Source organism: Macrotis lagotis, chromosome 3 (assembly GCF_037893015.1).
Source record: "Macrotis lagotis isolate mMagLag1 chromosome 3, bilby.v1.9.chrom.fasta, whole genome shotgun sequence".
NCBI lineage: Eukaryota > Metazoa > Chordata > Mammalia > Peramelemorphia > Peramelidae > Macrotis > Macrotis lagotis.
Genome location: NC_133660.1, coordinates 99,712,295 through 99,733,588, shown reverse-complemented (window position 1 = coordinate 99,733,588; position 21,294 = coordinate 99,712,295). Strand labels below are relative to the sequence as shown.

Below are 21,294 nucleotides of genomic sequence, written 5' to 3'. Positions count from 1 at the left end.
TTCTTTCTTTCTCATGTTTTTCCCCTTAGTTCTAATTTCTCTTTCACAACATAACTAATATGGAAGTCTGTTAGACATGGTAATACACTTTAACTAGATTTTTTGCCCCCATTGGAGATGGGGGAGGGAAGGGAGGATAGTAGAAGAGTGTGGAACTCATAAAATTGCAAATGGATGAATGTTGAAAACCTTTTCATGTAATTGGAAAAAAAAACAAATTAAAAAAAGGAAAAAATAGATTATTTCTACAAAGCATTAAAAGAACCAGCTAATTCTGTTAATTGAGGCACTTTGTCAACATGTCCTTGTTCTTATTAGAATTTCTGTCTTCCACAACAAAAGAATTTCTGTCTTCCATCATTGATTGCTAGAATGTTAGAGCTGTTTCTGATTGCAGTAGGCAGCTATTTTAGTTTCCAAGAAAATATTTACTATCCTATAAGCACCGAGAGGGCAGAAACTCTGTCTTATCCAAATATGGTATATCCAAAAATGCAGGCACACTGAAAATATTTAATACATTTTATTGTATTATTCTGAATAGGGGTAATGAGATAGAAGGGAATCAATACTAAATGGCTGATTTATATGTTTGGGACAAAAATGAATCTAATGTCATACTTCAGATCTCTAACCCTGGGGAAAAATTAATTATACAGCCTAAAGTAGGGCATTATCTTTAGATTTGTATCATCTAGCCAGTGTCAAAACAAATGCAACCAATAATCTGAGATTAATATGTGGTAAATATCCTTTTCCTCACCTTCATTTAGTCATTGATACCATATTCACGACAATCTATATTCATAATTTATCGTATCTATCTTTTAATTTACTAATCCTTCTGAATAAAGTTATGTCTTTGATCTAAGGAGAGATTTGTGTAGAGAGAATCACAGAATTTAGTTCCCATGTAGGGCCACCTCTCTTTGTTTTATTTCATGAACACGGAGTTCACCTGGAACAAAAAGCCTTCAAATTCCTGCTGACAGAGACAAGAGAGTCTTAGAGGAGCAGCTCAAAGTAATCATCATCACCATGGCAAAATCATTCCTCAGAATTTGCTTTGGTGGAGGGTGACTCCTTTATGTCATTTTCTCATATAAAGACAACATAATTGAATAGATGCTGATCAGACTATTACTTGGTAAAGTGATATATGGAGAGTGAATGAATGAATGTATAGAAAAAGCATTCATTCAGTGCTTCCTATTTACCAACTGTGATAAGTACTGAGAAAACAAAGAGAAAAAAATATGATTCCTGTCATATGAAGTTCATACTGTAATTGGGGAGCATGATACCTATAAGAAAGTTCAGTTTTAGGGCAGGTGGAAAGGACCAGAAGTTCTGAGGACTATGCAACAGTACATGGGGCAAGGTCTAAAAAGATGCTTAATGCTTGTGATGGAAGGGAATAGCCCATGGGCCTGGAGGTTGCAGTGGCGGGTCACAAGATAAGGTCTAGTAGTCTTCCCTCTTAAGTGAAGCGCTATAATTAGTGATTCCCAGCTTAGCCAAAAAGTGTAAGAGAAAGCACATGTCATAAATCTTCTAAACCAAGGCATTATTGGAGAAAGGTTGTCTATCCAAATACCTGAGCTTCTTCAGTGATAACATTGCTCTATTCACACTACTTGTGTCCCTGAATTATTTAATCTCTAAGATTATCAGAATGTTACTGGTAGGAATTAGCCTTGTCCTCCACATACTACTAGAAAGGGTAGAGCAGTATAACTTCAAGTAGAACAGTATAACTTCAGGTAGAGCAGTAGAACTTCAAAGGCCTTAAAGAAACCCTAGACAGCCAAGAAAGACAGACAAAATTTCTAAACCCTATATAAAATCATAGGAAGGGAAATGTATAAGAAAAGTTTCTTATTTGACCTGAAAGATTTAAAAAAAATTGGATGAAATATTGGAAATGTTTATTGAAACAAGGTATTTTTTCAAAATGTCTCAAAGATTGGAGAATTGCATTCTGCCATGTTTCATAGTGAAGTTTCTTTGTGAAGTGGAAAAGTGCCCTGGGCCTTGAAGTTATAAGATAAATATTCAAACCCCCATTTTTTTTTATCCTGACTGTGTGTGTGTGTGTGTGTGTGTGTGTGTGTGTGTGTGTGTGTGACCCTGAACACTATGCCCTTAGTTTTTCATTATAACACGGGAATGTTAATTATTGAATTGTTTGCTTCAAATGGATGCAACAACACTAATGGTATGAAATTAGAGACAGATTTCATGGCCATTGGAACAAACTTTTCAACTACACATTCTGCTGAGGGAAGTCTTCACATGCTTGGGATAGACATCACCCTAATTCATTTCTGAGCATGAGATGGACAGTTTACCCTCAACCTGGTTTTGTCTGTCTGACCAGATGGTTTTTTACCAAGATGTGACCACCGTGCATGTTTCAGGTTTTTGCAGTCACAGTAGAAAGTTAGATGATAGACACCAAAGATAGCTGAAAAAGCTGAAGAGGCTCAGCAAGCCCTCACACCAGAAATGCTAGTCCCCCCAAACATCCTATGTACTCCAATAGTTTTAAACTTTTAAAAGCTTTAAAGTGGGTATTGAAATGTGAATTATGATTATTTTGAGGGTCTGTCTTTTCAAGCTATAATGGGGAAAACTTATTATTAATAGTAAAATAATAATAATAATAATTATAGCTATTCTGATTTGACATAGAGACAAAAATCAGTCTGGGGTAAAAGTAGGGTGAATAAAATTAGATTGGGTCACCTGGCTAATTTTCCCTTGACATTTCTTGATTCAGAGAATTAGTGAGATAAGATTGACATGATAGATTATGAATGTGGACTGTTGTGAATATGTCAAAGACTAAATGCCTTTAAATATAAGGATACTTACTACAAGCAGATCTCAGTCTATTAGCTCTTCTGTAAAGGCATGTTTTGACACCAACTAGATGATCTAGACCTAAAGATAATACTTTACTTTAAAATGTGCAATTAATTTAGTTTCTCCCAGGGATTTGAAGTCTGCCATTCCTCCATTTGGATTTCTTAAGTGTTTTCTATTTCCATTATTCCAGGAAGAAATATTTTAAATTATTTTATCTTTCTACAAAATGAATTTATTTCTAAATGTTTCAGTCTATTTAGGAAACCTCTTTTATTTGGGGGGAAATATTCACAGTAATGGAACCCATCTTATAAAAATTCAGATTGCTTTCACTATTGAATTTGGTAACAGTGCAATAATAATAATGATAATAATAATCTTGGAAACACATTTCTATAATGATCTTATAAGTATGACTGGGTCAATGCAATAGTTGGGGGGCAAATAGACATTTTATTGCTTTTAGAATTTTTGAATGTTATTTACAAAAATCATATATTGAAATAGTATTAATGTAGCATAAGCCATTCTTATAAAACACATTTTATTTTTCAAATCTTTGCATATATTTTTACCCCAGATATCATCCTGGAACTCTTTGCAATTAAAGTGAATCATCATTTTTAATTTTGCTTATTCAAGTTAAATTTCTACCAAGGAGATAGGAATTTTATATGTGGAAGATGAGTAGATCAACTATTTCATTTAACAGAATCTTACAACAAAAAGAAAACATATTTATTGCCTTGCTCAATCCGTGCCTTCTGTCACATTCCAGGAAATCTCACCACCATCTTCCATATGCTAACATTCTTTTCTCAACCTGGAGACATTTTACAGTTCATTTCACACATATGTGACAATCTCCTTAATCCCCTTGATCAATCCTTTAATCCCATTTTCTTTTCTACAGCCTGAGACTCATCTTATGAGGTCTTCACTGATTTTGTAGAACACAGTTCAGAAAGGCCATTAATTCCTATGTGGCTAAAGCACCCCCCCTCCTTAATTTTCATCTAATAATAGTTCATTTCTTTCTAGCAATAAGGACAATCTACCTGTTATCAGTAGGGTATATACTCTGATCACTAGCCTAGTATTGGTTGTATCATCCCATTTGTTAATGGTATGAAACTGTCTCTAAAATGGTTGTTCCTTGGCATTTAATGATTGAATCTGATTGCAGTCACAGTAGAAAGTTAAATGAAAGGTAGACACCAAAGATAGGTGAAAAAGCTGAGAAGGCTCAGCAAGCCCTCACACCAGAGATGCTAGTCCCCCCCACCCCAAACATCTTATGTACTCCAAATCTGATTGAATCTAAACAATTGAGCTAACCTGTCATGTTTCTTTTTTTTGTTTTTTCTTTTTTGTTTTCATTTTTCTGATACTTTGTAGAGGTAGCCTTCAACATTCCCTTTTGTAAAGTTTTCTCTCCCCCACCCTAAAATAGCATGTAACATTATGTAGGTTATAGATACATAGTCATCTTATGCATATTTCCATATATAGTCATGTTGTGAAAGAAGAATCAATACAAAAGGGAAAAACCACAAGAAAGAAAAACAAAACCCCCAAAATTTAGAAAGTGAAAATAGTATGCTTTGATCTGCATTCAGACTCCATAGTTCTTTCTCTGCATATGGATATCATTTTATATCACAAGTCTTTTAGAATTGTTCTTGAACATTATATTTCTGAGAAGAGCTGTTTTTCATACCTGATCATCCACACAGTCTTGCTGTTACTGTGTATAATGTTTTCCTGGTTTTAGTAACTTCATTCATTCACAGCATTAGTTACATAAGTATTTTTCAGGTTTTTCTGAAATCCACCTTATAGAACAAGAATATTCTATTACATTCTTATACCACAACTTGTTCAGTCAATTGGTGGGCATCCCTCAATTTCTAATTCTTTACCACCACAAAAAAGCTGTTGTGAATATTTTATACATGTGTGGGTCTTTTTATGATTTCTTTGGGATACAAACCTAGCAGTACTATAAAAGGGTATGCATAGTTTTATAGCCCTTTGTACATAATTTCAAATAGAATGATTGAATCAGTTCACAGCTTCACCAACAGTGCATTAGTGTCTCAGTTTTCTCACATCCCTTCAACATTTACCATTTTCCTTTTTTCTCATATTAGTCAATCTGATAGGTAAAAAAGGTTGCACCCCAGAGTTGTTTTAATTTGCATTTCTCTAATTACTAGTGATTTAGAGCATTTTATCATATAGTTTTAATTTTTTGCATCTGAAAACTACCTGTTCATATTCTTTGACCATTTCTCAATTGGGAAATGACTTGTATTCTCATAAATTTGACTCAGTTTTCTACATAGCTTAGAAATGAGTTTATCAGAAACACTGAGTATAAAAATAGTTCCTAGCTTTCTACTTTCCTTCTTTTTTAAAAAATATTATTTATTTAGTTTGAATTTTACAATTTTTCCCCTAATCTTGCTTCCCTCTCCCCACCCCTGTTAGTCTTTACATTGGTATACATTGATCTAATCTACTTTCCTTCTAATCTACTTTCCTTCTAATCTTGGTTGTATTGGTTTGTACAAAAACTTTTTCAATCCTATATAATCAAAATTAACCATTATGCTTTTCATTATGAAATCTCTGTCTCTTGTTTGATCATAAATTGTTCTCCTCTCTATAGAACTAGCAGGTAAATGATTCCTTGCTCTTCTAATTGGCTTATAGCATCACTCTTTATGTTGAAATTACATATCCATTTTGTCCTTATCTTGGTATAGCTTATGAGATGTTAATCTATGACTAGTTTTGGCCAAACTATTTTCCAGTTTCCCAGAAGGTTTTGCAAATAGTAGATTCTTATTCCAGAAGTTGGAGCCTTTGACTTTATAAAAAAAATAGGTTATTATAATTATTTCTTACTGTGCTTTGTGAACCTAATCTATCCCACTGATGCATCATTTTATTTCTTAGCCAGTACTAAATCATTTTGAAAACTGTCACTTTATAATTTTACCCCTTATTATTTATATATGCAGTTGTGTGTGCAGACCAATACAGGATTCCTTATATTAGCTAATCCAAATCTTTCATTTTCCACATGTGGCAAAGGATACCAAAGAGTGAGGGAAACTCCAATCTAACACATTGGGGAAGCAATTACAGTGTGATAAGTAATGGGCTAGATGCAGTGGATGAAAAGACAACCCCCCCCATGAAATAACTCACCTTTAAGTAGCTTACAGTCTATTGAAGGGAAATAACATGTTCATGAGACAATATTATCTTTATATACAATTCAGACATGACTTCATTAGGGGAAGGAGAAAGAAAAATCAGTTATTGTGACTTGTATGTCTCAGGGCTAAGATTTTACAAATATTATCTCATTTAATATTCAAAAGCTTTGAGAGGCAAATCCTATTAGGGTTTCCAATATAAGGCTGAAGAAACTCAGACAGACAGAAGTTCAATGAATTGCCTGGGGTCACACAGGCAGTAAATATCTGAGAGATTTGAACTCAGCTTTCCCTGACTCCAAACCTAGCATTATTAGGTGCCTCATTAGTAAAGAAAACTTGCATTGAGGAAGTTCCTTCTATTCTGATCAGCAAGTGTTCTGCAACTTACAGTCACAAAATGATGGATTTTGAGAACATGAAAGAGCTGTGGGGCTATTTAGTTCATTCCATTCATGAAAGGCATCCTTTTTAAAACCTAGTCTCAACTTGTTTACTCAGTCTTTGTCTGAAAATCTTTAAAAAAGGGGCAATCCATCCCTTCAAGAGGAAACCCATTTCATTTTGGGACATCAATCCTATAATGACCTCTCTGGGACTTCTAGCCTTTCTCTTGGGTCTGTCTTCACAGGACAAACAGAGGACCTAATACCTCCACAAAACAGGTAGCTGTCACGGTCTCAAGGCTTCCCTTCTCTAGTCTAAGCATTTCTAGTTCCTTAAACCAACCCTTATATGACTTGGACTCAATACCCTTTTCTATCTTAGAAGGATATCCTCCAGTTTATCAGTCTCTTTCTTAAAATATATTACCCAGAACTTGTGACAGGCACCCAAGAGTACTAGTTACCTGTCCCTCAACTTTGAGTTATCTTCAAAATTGATGATCATATCACCTTTTTGTTATTCTAAATGACTGATTAAGATGTTAAACCTCATCCAGTCAGTCACAGACCATTGGGGTATGGGAGATATCCTGTCAAGTTGTGAAGGAACCATTGAGTATTACTGCTCTTTTTTTTTTTTTTTTTTTTTTTTTTTTTACAAGGCAAATGGGATTGAGTGGCTTGCCCAAGGCCACACAGCTAGGTAATTACTAAGTGTTTGAGACCAGACTCAAACCCAGGTACTCCTGACTCCAGGGCTGGTGCTTTATCCACTGTGCCACCTAGCTGTCCCGAGTATTACTACTCTTAAGGCTTAAGAATATTGCCTGGGGACCCTGACAGGTTAAGTGATTTCTGAGGTTAAAGTTTAATGATTCAGCCTATGACAGAAGCAAAACTTGAAATTTATTTGATTTTTAGAAAGTTTTTTTCTGAATATTAGGCTGATTCTCATATTCATTAATTCTCTCTCTCTCTTCTTCTTCTTCTTCTTCTTCTTCTTCTTCTTCTTCTTCTTTTCTGTGTACAGGGTAGTGGAAGAAGGGGAAAGAACAAGTAAACTTCTAGGGAAGAATGAGCCAGGAGTACCACCCCAGGGTCCAACTCTAAGCTTTCTTTTAGCTAAAGACTTTCAGTGTAGAAGAGCAATGCTTGAGAAGATCTATGAATTTTTCTACTCATCATAATCATACCTTCACAACCTGATGAAGTACATAAAAAAGGGTCAACATTTCAGTTTTACACATGGGGAAAAAGTGAGGCTCAGAAAGTATCACTAGTTGCACAACCTACCATGGAGATTTCTGTTCTTAAAAGAATTGATAAGAGCCAAAAATTTAAGTTTAGCAGAACTTTTAACATTAAGTAATATATATATATATATATATATATATATATATATATAGTATAAATACGTATATATTAGGTACTATGTGTATATATATATATATATATATATATATATATATATATTAAGGTGTGTGTGTGTGTGTGTGTGTGTGTGTGTGTGTGTGTGTGTGAAGTTAAAATTATGCATCAGGGAAAAGAATAATTCTGTTTGAGATTCAAACCCCTTGTGATCTTTCCCATTTTTCCTGAAGGTTCTTTTCCCTTCAATATTTTTTGTTTTACCTTGTTCTACTATTACCTCTTCTCCTTCTCCTTCTCCTTCTCCAAATATAAGGGGATATCCAATATCTGCTTCATTAAGTCTTTCAGATGTAGGGAGGAGGCAACCCAATCCTTGCCAAAGAACATTTAGATATCTTCTCTTGTGACTCATTCATTATTGAAAGGAACTCAAAATTTGTTCATTTATTTATTCTTTATACAACAGTGAATAACAAATGCTTTTAAACTGAAAGTAATGAGATTTTAACTTAAGGGGCCTCAAAGTTAAGTATTTTATTAATGATAAAAATAACAGTAATACTAATTGAGATTTATATAACTCTAACATCTGCTTGGGACTTTTTATACATCATATCACTTTACCTCCCAATTCTGTGATTAAAATACAACAGTTATTATCATGCCCATTTTAAACATGTGAAAATAGAGGTCCATTTAAGAGACATGGCTAGATTTTAATTTTGGAAGACCAATTGTGAGAGTACTCAGCAAGTCATTAGATTCTGTTAGCTTCAGTTTCCTCAACTGTAAAATGGAGATATTAATAGTACCTACTGTTGTGGGAACTAACTATCCCAGGATTGTTGTGAGGATTAAATGAGATAACATTGTAAAAACCTCAGTTTGATATATAAATACTAATCAATTCACTAGTATTTGTTAAGTATACGCAACAATTGTATTCCTGGTCTAACTTTTCTGCAGAACTTTTCTTGTGGTTCATGGTTAGAAATTTTCCTCCTGAGAAAGAGATTTCTTTAACTTGATTCCTAGTAGGTTTTACTGATATCTTATTTATCTTGCTTTATTGATCATTTAGGTAGATATGATAGGACCTGGCAACTGGTTGGTTATGAGGGGTGAGAGAGAGGTCCAGGATGTGACCTCAGTTTCAAGCCTAGGACACTTTAGAGATGACACCAACCATTACCATTAGTGGGATATGAAAATAGCACTTCCTGTTCACATGTGTAGCACCTACCTACTAAGCCAAACCATTCACTTGGCATCTCTGTTTGCCTACTTCAGAGGTACATATTGGGATCACTCCATTAATACAAATTGCCAACAGTGTTAACTAGTATATTAATCATTCTGATGAGATATCAAATGTAAAATGTGGATCCTATTCAAAATACTTCTGCAGAAATGTTAAAAAGTAATTATCTCATCATTTTAATTCTTTTTATTATTCCATATGAGGAAGCAGTTCCTCTATATGTAAGGCATTACAGAGAAGAAAATCAGCCTTGGAATAAAGAACTGGCATTCAAATTTTATTTTCAATATATAACCATTTGCGTCATCCTTGACAAAGCACTTGGGCTCCCAATACCTCAGGCAACTCTCTAAGATAATGAAATACAGATGAGTTGAGGATCTGTATTAGGGAAGGCTAGTTCTACCACAAGAATCTAGATGGAATCCCAAGTCTAGACCAACATCATCAGTACCTCCCCCATGCAAAAGGAAGAAATGAAATGAAAATAGGACTTCTAAATCTTTTGACCTTCATAAGTTTCATATTTTTTCTGGAAAACTCCCACTTTAATAAGATAACAAATGCCAAAACAGGACACAAATATTATTTGTTGAATTAAGAAGTACTTAGCCTCTCCTAGCTGTTTGCTTTTCCAAGAGGTACAAATTAATTTTCATAAGTAGAACTCACTCTTATGAAAGAGTTCTTAACCTTCTCTAGATCTTGGCAGTTTTAATCCTTTCTATGGGTCCCTTCTCAGAATAATGAAACCAATTTCACCTCAAATATATTATTAAATGAAAACAAAAAAATAACTATTTTAAAAAACAAATTCATGGAATTGAGGTTAGGAATTTTATTTCTTGTTATGTTGCTGGAAGAGAACACAACAAATATGGAACCTAAGAGTCGTGGGCATTACAGGAGTTGGGAAACAGAAATGAGAAAGTGTTGACACAAAAAAGCCAATGGTCTCACTGCAAATTTCCTAGCATAAGTCCTTGAGGGTCAAGCATGAATAACTTCAGTTTGGGCACTGTTTAGTAATGTTTGTGTCCTCTCCCCTTGAGCTCAAAATATTTTGATAGATGAAATTCTCTTAATTCTTCCTGAAAACATTTAAAGAATCTATTCTCCTTCATAAATGTTTAAAAGTCTTCTCTCAGTGAACTGATCACAGAAGATCTTTTGGTGAAATTGGGGACAAAAGTCTAGCCACCCCAGGCTACTGTATAAATTTTTTTCTCCTTTTATTCATAGACTCAAAGACTACTTGTGGTCTCAGAATAATACAAAGGAGACATACTTACCTGTTTTGACTCCCTCAACTGGGTCCATTGTATTTTGCACTGGTTGACATACCTTGTTTCAACTCCATGAAAAAAACTGTTCCTTGTAGGAGACTAAACACCTTCAACTGTGATTCACAAATCAAGCCTTGATTAACACCACCTCCTTTAGTTTTCTCTTCCTTCTGATTGGAGAGCTGGAGGGTAGAGTTTCACACTCTTTATGGAGGACAAAAATTGGATTCTCAGTTCACTCCACTTGCCATCTGCGGCCTGACTGGTTTCAGTTCTAGAGAGGATCCTCTTCCCTACCCCTTTTCTGCCTCTGTTGATGTGTTGTCTCTCCTTTTAGATTGCAAACTCTTTGGCAGTAAGGATTGTCTTTCTTTTTTTATTAATGTATTCTCAGCACTTAGCCTAGTACATGAGACAAGGGCCACTTAATAAATGTTTATTAGATTGAACTGGATTAGACCAGTTTCTCCCTATTCTATATATTTTTCCCAAGTCCCAAATTCACAGCAACATTGGCCTCTTTATTTTCCATTTTTATTCATTTCCTCCCATTTTTATCTTATAATCCTAGAACTGTGACTTAATTCAGTAAATTGCCCCAGGACATGACTAGTAGGAAAGTCCTTAAACAAACACAATTGTGTTTTAATAAATTTAAAATGGGCATCTTGCTTTGCAAGCAGTTCTAGAAAGAAAATGGTCTTTATTCCATTTTCTGGGTGAGAGTTTTGAGAAAACTTTCTTAGTTAATGCATTCTCTCAAGATCTCAAGGTTACCAATTTTGCTTTTTGGAGCAAATCTCTTTTTTGAGAGTATTTTTTTTTAAAAATTAGAACAATTTTAAAGTAATAATTCAGAATTATTTCGCCCAACTCTATGCCAATAAATTTGACAATCTAAGTGAAATGGATGAATATTTACAAAAATAAAAGTTGCCCAGGTTAAATGAAGAGGAGATTAAATACCTAAACAACCCTATCTCAGAAAAAGAAATTCAACAAGCCATCATTGAACTCCCTAAGAAAAAATCTCCAGGGCCTGATGGATTCACAAGTGAATTCTACCAAACATTTAATGAACAATTGGCTGCAATTCTATATAAACTCTTTGGAAAAATAGGGGAAGCCTGAACTGTGCCTAACTCTTTCTATGAAACCAATATGGTGCTGATACCTAAACCAGGAAGAGTTAAAACAGAGAAAGAAAATTATAGAGCCATCTCCCTGATGAATATAGATGCAAATATCTTAAATAAAATCTTATCAAAATGTTTCCAACTAGTTATCACTAGAATAATACATTTTGACCAAGTAGGATTCATCCCAAGAATGCAGGGTTGGTTCAATATTAGGAAAACTATTAGTATAATTAATTATATCAACAACAAACCTATCAGAAATATAATCATATCAATAAATGCTGGAAAAGCTTTTGCCAAAATATAGCACCCATTCCTACTAAAAACATTAGAGAGTGTAGAAATAAATGGACTGTTTCTCAGAATAATAAGCAGTATCTATCTAAAACCATCAAGCATTATATTCAATGGGGAAAGGCTCGAGGCATTCCCTATAAGATCAGGGTTATGAAACAAGGATGCCCATTATCACCACCACTATTCAATATCATATTAGAAATGTTAGCTTCAGTGATAAGAAGAAAAAGAAATTGAAGGAATTAGAATTGGGAAGGAAAAGACAAAACTCTCACTCTTTGCAGATGACATTATGGTCTACCTAGAGAATCCCAAGAAATCATTCAAAAAACTACTGGAAACAATTAACAATTTTAGCAAATTTGCAGGATATAAAATAAACCCTCATAATTCTTCAACTTTTCTATATATTACTAGCAAGATACAGCAGGAAGAACTAGAAAGAGAAATCCCATTCAAAGTACCCTCAGACAATATAAAATACCTGGGAGTCTATTTGCCAAGGCAGACTCAGAAACATTTTGAAAACAGTTATAAAACACTTCTCACACAAATTAAATCAGATTTAAATAACTGGGCAAACATCAACTGCTCATGGATAGGTAGAACTAATATAATAAAAATGACAATTTTACCAAAACTAAACGACCTGTTTAGTGCCCTACGAGTCAAAATTCCAAAAAATTACTTTAATGAGTTAGAAAAAGTTGTAAATAAATTCATATGGAGAAATAAAAGTCAAGAATTTCCAGGGATTCAATGAAAAAAAGTGCAAAAGAAGGGGGCCTTAGCCCTACCTGATCTAAAATTATATTATAAAGCATCAGTCATCAAAACTGTCTGGTATTGGCCAAGTGGAATAGACTAGGTGCAATAGCAGGAAATGATTATAGTAATCTGTTATTTGATAAACCCAAAGAGTCCAGCTATTGGAATAAAAACTCTTTCTTTGATAAAAACTGCTGGGAAAATTGCAAGTTCGTATGTAAGAAACTTAGATTAGACCAACAACTCACACCCTATACCAAGATAAGATCCAAATGGATACAGGATTTAGATATAAAAGAACAATACTATGAGCAAATTAGAAGATCAAGGACTAGTTTACCTGTCAGAGTTATGAAAATGAAGCAGTTTATGACTAAGGAAGAAATGGAGAACATCACTAAAACAAACTAGATGATTTCGATTAAATTAAATCAAAAAGCTTTTGCACAGACAAAACCATTGCAACCAGGATCAAAAGAAATGTAGTAAACTGGGAAACAATCTTTACAACTAATGATTCTGACAAAGGACTCATTTCTAAAATATACAGAGAACTGAGTCATATTTAAAAAAAAGCCATTCCCCAATTGACAAATGATCAAAGGATATGCAAAGCCAATTTACAGATGAGGAGACCAAAGCAATCCATAGCCATATGAAAAATGCTCTAAATCATTAATTATTAGAGAAATGCAAATTAAAGCTTCTCTGAGGTACCACCTCATACCTCTCAGACTGGCCAATATGACCAGAAAGGATAATAATCATTGTTGGAAGGATTGTGGGAAATGTGGAACACTATTACACTGTTGGTGGACTTGTGAACTCATCCAACCTTTCTGGAGAGAAATTTGGAACTATGCCCAAAGGGCAACAGAAATGTACATACCCTTTGACCCAGCAATACCACTACTGGGTCTATACTCTGAAGAGATGATGAAAAAGGGTAAAAACATAACTTGTACAAAAATATTCATAGCAGCCCTCTTTGTGGTGGCAAAGAATTGGAAATCAAGTAAATGTCCTTCAATTGGGGAATGGCTTAGCAAACTGTGTTACATGTATGTCATGGAACACTATTGTTCTATTAGAAACCAGGAGGGATGGGAATTCAGAGAAGCCTGGAGGGATTTGCATGAACTGATGCTGCATGAGATGAGCAGAACTAGACAAACACTGTACACCCTAACAGCAGCATGGGGGTGATGATCAACCTTGATGGACTCATTCATTTCATCAGTGCAACAATCAGGGACAATTTTGGGTTGTCTGTGATGGAAAATACTATCTGTATGCAGATAAAGAACCATGGAGTTTGAACAAAGTCCAAGGACTATTTCCTTTAATTTAGAATAAAAAAAATTGGTATCTTATTGTCTATTCTTGCTATCTCTTATACTTTATGTTTCTTCCTTAAGGATATGATTTCTCTCTCATTACACTCAATTTGGATCAATGTACAACATGGAAACAATGTAAAGACTGACAAATTGCCTTCTGTGGGGGGCAGGGAACTAAGATTAGGGGGAAAAATTGTATAACTCAAAATAAATAAAATTTTAATGAAAAAAATTAGAACAATTTAGAGCAAATTTTTAAATCACTGAATAAATTTCCAAGATTACCAAAAAAGTATTTATAAAATACCTCGAAGAAATCTAATGAATACCCTCTCATGAAAAGTTACTACTTGATAAGACTGTGTTATCTTGCTATTATTGATAACATTCACTTCCCCATAGAATTCAGGGCTCTGAAGAGTTCATAAATTGTCTTGCTGCCAAAAATGAGGAATGATTACATACTCTATTTAACATCAGTAAGGGAGGCTGGAGTCCTTGATGGTCATCAAAAGCAATTTATTTCTACCACATATAAATTATGTATATAAACAAGCAACTGAATTTAATTCAATGTTATAGTATTATAGGGCTAAGTGGAAACTAAAGTCCAGAAAAATTAGAAACCTGCTCAGAATCACTCAGAAAGCAAGTAGTCATGGTAGTATCTAACCTTTAGCTCCCTGACTCCTAATCCTTGCTTCTACCATATAAGAAAATTATTTTTCACCTTAAATGAAAATTATTTTTAAGAGGGATTTGTTAAAAGGATTAATCTGACAGAGTGAAAAGATAGTTCAATATTTTTATATTATAAATTATATTTTATAATTGTTAATAATATAATTTAAAAGAAGTAGGAGATATAACTTCTAGTCTCCTCTTTCCAGTTACTAGATAGGTAACTTAGGACAAGTCACAATTTCTCATGATTTCATTTTCTTATTGGAGAATTGGGAACTATATTCATTCAGGTACAATTTTTGATTAGATGTGGTATAGACCAGTGCCTCCCAAATAAATCTGACTATGTATTTAGGATTAAAAATATAATATAGAGATCAGCAAGTAGTCTATGTCATAAGTATTGAAATCTCAGAAGAAGTGAATTTTTATTAACTTCAGGGTCTTACCATGTTACATGACAATGAAGGCCTTATGAAAAAGCCATCTAGATATTTGCCTGAGTATTAAGCAAATAGGTAGCAATTGTAAGTCTTAGAATATATATGTGTATATATGTATATATATGTATATATATATGCATGTTTCTGTATTTAAAGAACAATCCATAAAAATTCACAATAGTGTCAGAGTACACATAATAATTATTTAGAATTTTCCAAAAGAACTATAAATCTTCATTTTCTTCTGTTATTCTTCATTTGCTCAAACTCCATTCCTTATCTACATCATCTAAGACAGAGGAAGTTAAGTTTAAGCAATATTCATGTTTTGATTTTTGTGTCATTTCCATGTTTCAGCAATCAAAAGGCTGTTCTTTTGCGGATTCTGGTCCTAATACTACTTCTTGACAGCTCTTTAGTAACGGTCTACTGGGTATAACTACTTCATGTACAACATCTGAAGACAGAAAAAAAGGAAGCCAGAAAATGCAACAAATCTTATTTCATATAAAATTAATAAAACTTTGATCATTTCAACAGAAAAAAACAAGAAATCAAAAAAATTAATTTATTGAAAAAGAAACAATGATTGAATTCCATCTTGAAGATTCACTTAAAATTTCGAATGGGTTGGGGATTTCCTTTTTCCTTTTACCAAGATTAATTCATGCCTACCCTGCAGGATTGCTGAGAAATTATATCAGGCAAAGGTCATAGAGAATACATATAAACATTTCTCTCATTAAAGGGGTAATCTTTCCTAATCACTGAAAATGCTGACTAGAGAAAGAAAGGCAAAAGATCCCAAGAGTACAGGATAAGGGAGAATGGGATGGAAAACTGGAACTGACCGATGACATCACTAGTTTCAACCAGGGAAACAAGTGAAGAACTTTGTCCTTCCTTTACACCACCTTTATTATAAAGTAGAAAGTAGCAAAGTTTAGATGCAAACCAAAAATTCTTTGACTCTAAACTTCATATTACACACACACACACACAAACACACACACACACACACACACACACACAAAACCTCTACTGAAGACTATAGAGAATTTCTTTCATTTGGTCCTTTTTTCTATCAAACAACATGATAATTTGATAATACAACAAATGCCTCTTGGACCAAATTCTAAAAGCATATTAGGTCATTTAAAAAATAAATTTTGCAAGCATACAAAATTTTGTTAAAATATTCAGAGGAAAAAAATAAAACATATAGTTGACTTTTTTTTTTAGGTTTTTGCAAGGCAAATGGGGTTAAGTGGCTTGCCCAAGGCCACACAGCTAGGTAATTATTAAGTGTCTGAGACCAGATTTGAACCCAGGTACTCCTGAATCCAGGGCTGGTGCTTTATCCACTACATCACTTAGCCACCCCTTATAGTTGATTTTTGCATTATCTTTGGAATGTTCAATGAAAAATTCTTTATAGATAATATTAAAGGCTATAATTTAAGAGAACTACTTTCCCCATTTTAAAGTTGGTTTGTTTTTACCAAATCAAAAAAAGGGGAGAAAGGGAGATTTGACTTTTTGCAAGTTATGAAACTAGCAATAATAGCCGTCTATAATTAATGTCCAACAATGTTATATAAATATGAATTCTAAAGGAGAAAAACCAAAATGTTAACAGTGAATAAAAAGAATTTCCATGAAAATTAATCATTTTCTTCATTACAATAAGCGTCACTTTTCAGAAAACATAATTTTTCACTCACCAAGGTTGAATTTTGTGATGCATCAGCCAGATCTCCTGAGATCTCAGGTGTCCTTGTGCTGGTTGGGATTCTGTGAGGGTTACGGGCTATTGCTTCACACCAGCCCAACATTTTCTCCTTCCACTTATCCCTTCTCAATTTCTGAAATTCTGAAAATAATTTACATTCCCCGAATCAGGTTAGTTTATTTTGGTGGCATGTTTTCAAATGCATATCTTGGAAGCACACCATATATTTATATAATTTAAGCAAATTACAGGACTACTATCAAACAGGAAAATGAGAGAGAAGAATAGGCTAGTTAACAATTTTATTTTACACTGTCCCTGGTTATATTTTGGTTAAGAGAAAATCCTTGCACTAAGCTTTTAAGAGTTATTTTTCAGGGATTAGCATAGAACAGGAAGTGACATGATTTTTAAGTGGTAAGTTTACAATTGCTGAAATTCATATACACTTTCATGATGTCTCCAATCTGGAACAACATTTCTGTTATATGTCCTACAGATGCAGAACAAAATGAACACAGAGAAGCAATAAAGATTAATCCTTCCAGCAATGGAATCATTATGTACCTTTATAAAGACCTGCCAGATAAGAAAGCTGAATTTTTGGGGCATTATGAAGCCAAATTGGCCTACAGTGGCCATTATCCATAAAGGAATAATGGATGTTAGCTTCCTAATATGACATCTGCATAAAACACACAATTTTCAGCCTTATATAAGTGCCCACTGTTTGGATTTTCCCATAATCTAAAAAATACATCCATAGTCATTGGTAATGAAATATAGGAAACATTTTCTTACTTATAAAGTTTTACAAGCTGACTTTTCTATTTCAACACATCCAGTAATTTGAAATGGTATATTGCAAGTCTTTAGTTAACTGCATTACACTGCCAATTAAATATCAAAAATAATGTGGAGTAATTATTTTTCACAGCATCCAAAGCAATTAGCAATCTGGAGGTTTATAACATTTCAGGGAATCAAAATAACCCATTTCATAGCATTATGAAAGGTAACATAAAGAAAGGTTGCGCTAACAGATTGATGAGTTATTACTTTAAATGACAAAACAGTCTAGTTAAATGGATCTGAACAATGTAAATAGGGAAGTGATAAAAAAAATCTTTCATGAAAAATAAGCCTGAGATACTCAAAGGAATTTTATTTATGGATTACTTATGAGGGCAGGCAGACAAATATAGGTGACATTCAAGACATAGGTTTGGGGGTATAGAGGAAGAAAATCAAAGAATAGCTAGTTATTAGAATGACTTTTCAATATTCAATTCATGAACACACCCTCCCCCCAAGGACATTGCTTAAGATTTCATGCAAAATTCTTTTCTAAGTAATATAAAATCAGTATATCCAACTCATCTATATAGAAAGTAAATATTTCAGCATTCTCTGAGCAGAGTATTGGAGTTACTCATCAGTTTTTAATTATGCTTTCAGAGTAAATGGAAATAAGTAATTTTTTTTTTCAAAAGCAAGAAATGAAATAAGGCATAAAGTAAGTGAAACAGACAAAATGAGTTTCAATAAATGTTGAACTGGTTGTTTCTTTCTTCTTTTAAGATTCGGTAGTCATTTTAAAAGAAAGGTTTCATCATGATTTGTGTTCTGAAAGTTGAACAAAGTAACAATTCTTATAATTAGGTTAAATTATAAACAGCTTTAAAGAAGGATTTGTGTCAAATCTCTCTGTATCTTGAGTGCCCTACATATTGTAGGTACAGAGTAAATGTTAAATTGAATGAAAAGACAGATTGTTCTGAAGCAATACAGACAACCTCAGATCATCTTGTCATTAACTCTTTCATCCAAATAAGAACTTTTTTCTCTGAATACTAATTTGTGATATGGTCTTTTTTCTCTTGGGAATATAAAGCTTATAACTTTCACTTCTTCTGTGAGCAAGACTGAGGATAAATAATCTATACTGAACATCATGAGAATCTCACATTTACCCTAGGATGCATGTATCTTTGTATATGCTATCTTATTGATCATCCTCTTTTGGACAGTTCAGTTATTCAGTGTACTTCTGCAAAGAGTAGCATCCAGAAACAAACACAGGACTCTGGATAAAGTGTGAGCACTATGGGTATCGTGAGGACAGTAAGATTATCATTTCTTTCATCCTTTTCCTTTGGTATCTAAGTTGAAGCCAATGCTAGGGATCAGCAAAAATTCACAGTGCAGCCAGAACCACATTAAAGTGTAATTGGAAAACATTTAATAAAATAAATAATAATACAATGCAATATAAGTTAGATAATATCCATTTTTTAGCTTTTGAAGTCCATATGAAACCTGCAGAGATCTGATTCAACTTGAATTTGACATCACTGTTGCCGTAATCTTTTTGGTAGCCATAATCATATTGATTCACATATTGGTAGAGCAGAATTTTCTTGATGTTTTCTGCCCTTCCACACAACCTTCTGACCAGCTCTGTTTCCACCATTTTAGGAAGACTAAAAACACAGAGGAAAAGATTCTACATTTGTGTTGGAAAATATCAGGTTCTTGCTTCAAATTCTATTTCTGGAACTTACTTTATTAAGTTGACAAGTCATTTAAGATCTCTTGGCTTCACCTATAAAAGGAACTGGATGGTCTCTGATGTCACTTTTTAGGCTATATCATTTTTTTTTGTTTTTTGTCTTCCTCCATCTTTCTCCAAAATATAATTTCCTTATTATCTAGTACTTTGTCTTTATACCTTCACAGTATCAGTATAGCCTTTTAAATGTAGTAAAAGTTGAATAAATACTTATTGATTGACTTGTTCTAGGACTGGTAAAGTCTATGTTGTATGTGTGCATTCTGTAAATGTGCTTAGGAGATGAGGTGGAAGCCAAATGTAAGATTTTTACATTTGAGTCTATTTTAATATAGCCCAACATTATAGCTTGTCAAGATGTATTTGTATCCTATATTCCAATATTTTCTCTCTCCCAGCTCTGGACTATTTTTAAGCACAACCATTCTATCTATCTTTCTAAGCTATTGATAAAATATTAAAAGAGCAAAGGTCAAGCTTAGGTCATTAGTACTTCATTGCCACTTTATGAAAAAGCTTACTTGCTTTAAGAGCTCTTCCCCTAGCCAAAACTGAAATATTAATTGCTAAACTTTGGGTCTGGCCATTCACCACTTCTGACTCCATTTATCTAAATGTACTGCCATCTAAGCTTCCCTATTTTGTCCACAAAAAATGCACATCCTTCACACCCTTTGATCCAAACTAGTTCAATTATACTGACAGCAATATCTTCATGTAACACTCTAGTAATTCTGTCAAAAAAGGAAATTGGCCTGTTCTGTCATAGCCTATTTTTGATGAAGCCACACTGACATTTTTTTGATGATGATCATTTGCTTTTCTAAACTTCCATTAACAATTCTTTTAATAGAAACTTGCCAGAAATCAAAATCAAATTCATGAGCCTATATTTTACAGTTATACTTTCTCTAATCATTTAAAAAATCAGAACATTTTCCTTTTTCTCATCTTATAGAAGCCTTTTGCTCTCTATAATCTTTCAGAATACACTGACAGTGAGTAGCTCAAAGATTATATCTGTAATTGTTTTAGTCCCCTATAGCAACTTCAGTTTATTAGACAAATAAACTACTACTTAGTATAATAGAATTTGTCTGGGTATAGCAATGAGCTAAACAAATTGAGCTAGATCTTGTCTTTCTGTCAATCTCCTTGGGTTTCAACTTCAAATTAGCTATTTTGGTTGTGTTTTTCTATCATTCAAAGACATTTTTCATGGCAAAGTTAAATAGACTCATAGAAGGAATTAAGTATTCTATCATCTTTCCATCAGCCTTTACTGTTATCCAATTTACTTTGGATGATAGTCTTCATGTCTTGACTCAATTTCCCCCCTATATACCTTTCAAGAAAATTCTTTTTTTTTGCCATCCTTCATTTTCCTCATTTGTTTCAATTCATTTTGAGCTTTAGTTCTCCTGATATAATTCTTTAAGACTACTAGATCATGCTTTCATATCCATCACTCATTACTTGCCTTTACTTCCATCTTCTGCCCATGCTTTTTCAAAATCTAAGTTGCTGAGTGAGTTCCCTATGCTTCCATATCGGTCTTTTTCAGAAAACACACTTTTCTACTCTATTCATAAGGCTTATTTTTATGTTTTTAGAATTTTATTCCTGAAAGTTTCTCTTTACTTCTGAAATGACTTTCCTTAGAGAATTTTAGTAATATCATTATTGGGGGAAGGTAAGAGCATTGTAGAAAGTGGAAGGAGAAGAAAGAGAGACTATCACTTCTCTCTTTGAATTCCTTTGGATAGCAGGCTGTCTTGTATCTGGGCTTTCCATCATAGTTATTGAGCTCTTTGAGCCTCTTATCCTTTCTCATATAACACTCTGACTGTAGATCAAGTCAAAGACGAATTCTTTCTACCTAGTTGAATTATTTTGAACTAAAAGAGAGGTAAG

The 21,294-nt window shown here is 33.5% G+C and overlaps 1 protein-coding gene across 6 annotated transcripts in view; it reads right to left on the bottom strand.

Moving 5' to 3' along the window:
• The window catches only part of MARCHF1 (membrane associated ring-CH-type finger 1), a 663,738-nt gene that overhangs the window by 381,747 nt on the left and 260,697 nt on the right, over positions 1 to 21,294 (bottom strand). For all 6 annotated transcript variants that reach the window (XM_074229019.1, XM_074229017.1, XM_074229018.1 and 3 more), the window contains one exon: positions 16,801 to 16,949. In XM_074229019.1, coding sequence (XP_074085120.1) covers positions 16,801 to 16,911 — 111 coding nt within the window. In that variant the 5' untranslated portion in view covers positions 16,912 to 16,949. The remainder of the gene's footprint in view (positions 1 to 16,800; positions 16,950 to 21,294) is intronic.